Source organism: Ceratina calcarata, unplaced genomic scaffold, assembly GCF_001652005.2.
Source record: "Ceratina calcarata isolate Rehan_Ccalc_2016 unplaced genomic scaffold, ASM165200v1 scaffold15.2, whole genome shotgun sequence".
Classification (NCBI taxonomy): Eukaryota; Metazoa; Arthropoda; class Insecta; order Hymenoptera; family Apidae; genus Ceratina; species Ceratina calcarata.
Genome location: NW_017136199.1, coordinates 6,819 through 9,466, shown reverse-complemented (window position 1 = coordinate 9,466; position 2,648 = coordinate 6,819). Strand labels below are relative to the sequence as shown.

The following is a 2,648-nucleotide window of genomic DNA, read 5'->3' as shown; positions in this document are numbered from 1 at the left end:
GATAAGATAATATTTTATTTTCAAAACTTTAATCCCAACCCAAATAGTAGGTTTATATTCAATCAAGTAACTACGTTACTCGAATATTACTAGTAACTTCGTAGTGCGCATGCTTGATCGAAAATCCCACGAAGCGCCGTACACTGCCCATCACTGACAAAGACAATAAAGCCGAGACGAAGACAACAATTGTCACGCGATATACTTCGCTCGGCTCAGCTCGGCTATCCGTTAAACGAACGAGTATGCGGTGTACGTAGTACGCGGCTTGTGATCGCGCGCGAATCCTCCCTTGTATAATTAGTATTTTTCCGTCCTCGCGGTTTTCGATATGCGTCGCTGAGCTCCGACTTCGGTCCCGCGATAACTGATTCCCCGAGAGTGTACCGGTGATAAGGAGGAACATGTCGAGGGCCGGGGAGAAACCGAGCTACGCTCAGACGTACAAGCTCGTAGTCGTCGGCGCGGGTGGCGTCGGAAAATCGGCAATCACGATACAATTCATTCAAGTAAGCGCTTTTTATGGCCAATAGCGTCGACCCGATACTCTTATATGTAACAAACGTGGGTGTGCACATGCGAGCACACGTAGGCGCGCGCGTTTCTGTACACACGTTGCCTACGTGTGGAGTATCAAATAAGTAAATCCTCATATAAAAGAGTATATTTGTACGTGGAATCTTGGGACGTGCATTCAATCATGATTTCTCGTCGAATAAGAACAATATTTAATCTTCAGATCAGCAGAAAGCTGAAATATTGGCTCAAGAATTGATGTGTACTTCATATTTGACATGTATCTTTGATATAATCACGATTAAGGACGTTCTAACGTAATATCTGAAGGTTAAACGGTTGTTTACATTTTCGAATTCCTGTAGAATTTGTTTTGCATGCGATTCGACGAGCTGATAACGTTTAGCTTTCGATTATTCTGGCTAATCGTCGGAATTGGATCTGATAAATTGTTTCCTCGAACGATAAGGTGTGCAAATGCACAAACATATGACGTGTGACATTCATTTGTATACACACGGACAGTTCGTCGTTTTTCTCACATGTATGTATGTACGTTACGTACGTATGCGATCGTACGATCGGTTCAAATAAGGGAATGCGTGACGGTATTCTCAGTTTGTTAGAAATATTTCGTTTAGAATCGAAATTTGATCTGACCATTTGTGAAACGAATAGGAGGAGGAGGAGGAGTAGCCCAGTGCTCGGTTTTATTATACTGATTATGTCATACGACCAGAGATAGCACTGTTGATGGTATACATATACACGCCAGTTACTACTTTGGTGAAATTGTGTAATTCGTTATCTGGACGTTTCATAATTTCACACGTACAGCTTGGGACAATGATTCCTGGCCATCTCCGACTTGTATTAATTTCCCTAGGGGGGGGGGAACAAGATTAAACAAAAGTAATAAGGTTGTGTCTTGTTTTTTATTTTTATTGCTCGTTCTGGCATGCTGATGGATTTTGACTTTCAAAATGAAAACAAATGAAGTATTCGAGGTAGAAGAAATAAGTAAGGTAAAGGAAGTAGTACTGGGACAAAACGAATTTTGGAACCAGTACTTTGACATAATAGATATGTATTTAATAATTTACTGTCCAAGTTTATAATCCCTTTTGAAACTTAATACGTAGAAGTGGGACAAGACGGCAGTGGTTGTCCAGGTTTAGCCCCTCACTAATTAATCGCGCTGCAATACCTGGATAAATTCGGATCTGCTATAAAAGCCATTCAAACGTATGATATATTTTTCACAATAAATGATTTAGTGTAAAAAAAACATTATAAAAAATTTATGTTCAAAAGTGTCCAGGTACTACCTCCTTTACTTTATACGACCTTTCTTGAAGGTAATAGCAGTAACTACAACATTTATTACAAGCATTTTGAGAAGACAAATTTTAATCTTTTTGAGATTTCGTCAAAATCCCTTCAGAATTTTCGAAATCTTTGTTTATTGCCAGTAACTACTTACCTATTACTGTTAGCGGAAGATGTTTGAAATGAAAATTGAGAATATCGTCAAATACACTAAGTTTCATAGGAAATATTTTCTGCTAGTTTCAATAATTAACGAATAATTTGTAATAAACTGTTTTATCGTTTTTTGTCAATTATTCAATAATTATTAAAGCTAGCGAAAAATGTTTTACAATTAGACAAAAGTTGTAGCTTTGGTTGTCAGCTATAAATAAGGTCTCATGCAATTTCCCTATAGATCCAACGATTTAGGAGTATTTAAGGAAAAACGAAATTTTTTGCCAAAAGTTTGATGATTCGACGATAGGAACCATCAGATTTTCTCAGTACCAATAAAATGCTCGTTAAATAACGAATTTGTTGAAGATGTTTTATCTTTTTTTTCGCTCGAAAATTTTCCTTTTAATCGTAATTGTTACATTTTGAGGTACAGATTCACAATAAGCAATTTCAATTTGAAAATCTCAATTACCAACTGTCAAATACTAATTTATGTTAAGTCATGCTGTTGCCAAGTTTCTTTAAGATTTTTACATAATTTCAATGTGAATATTATTAGAAATTTCTTAATAAAAGAAATTATATTTAATCAAAGAATAAATTTTAAATATTTTACTATTCACGTATGTTATCTATTTATGTTT

The 2,648-nt window shown here is 36.1% G+C and overlaps 1 protein-coding gene across 1 annotated transcript in view; it reads left to right on the top strand.

Moving 5' to 3' along the window:
• Nucleotides 1–404: 404 nt before the first annotated feature.
• Ras64B (ras-like protein 2) overlaps nt 405–2,648 on the top strand; it is an 8,386-nt gene continuing 6,142 nt past the window's right edge. Inside the window, exon 1 of the mRNA XM_018036320.2 lies at nt 405–509. Within this exon, the coding sequence (XP_017891809.1) occupies nt 405–509 (105 nt within the window). The remainder of the gene's footprint in view (nt 510–2,648) is intronic.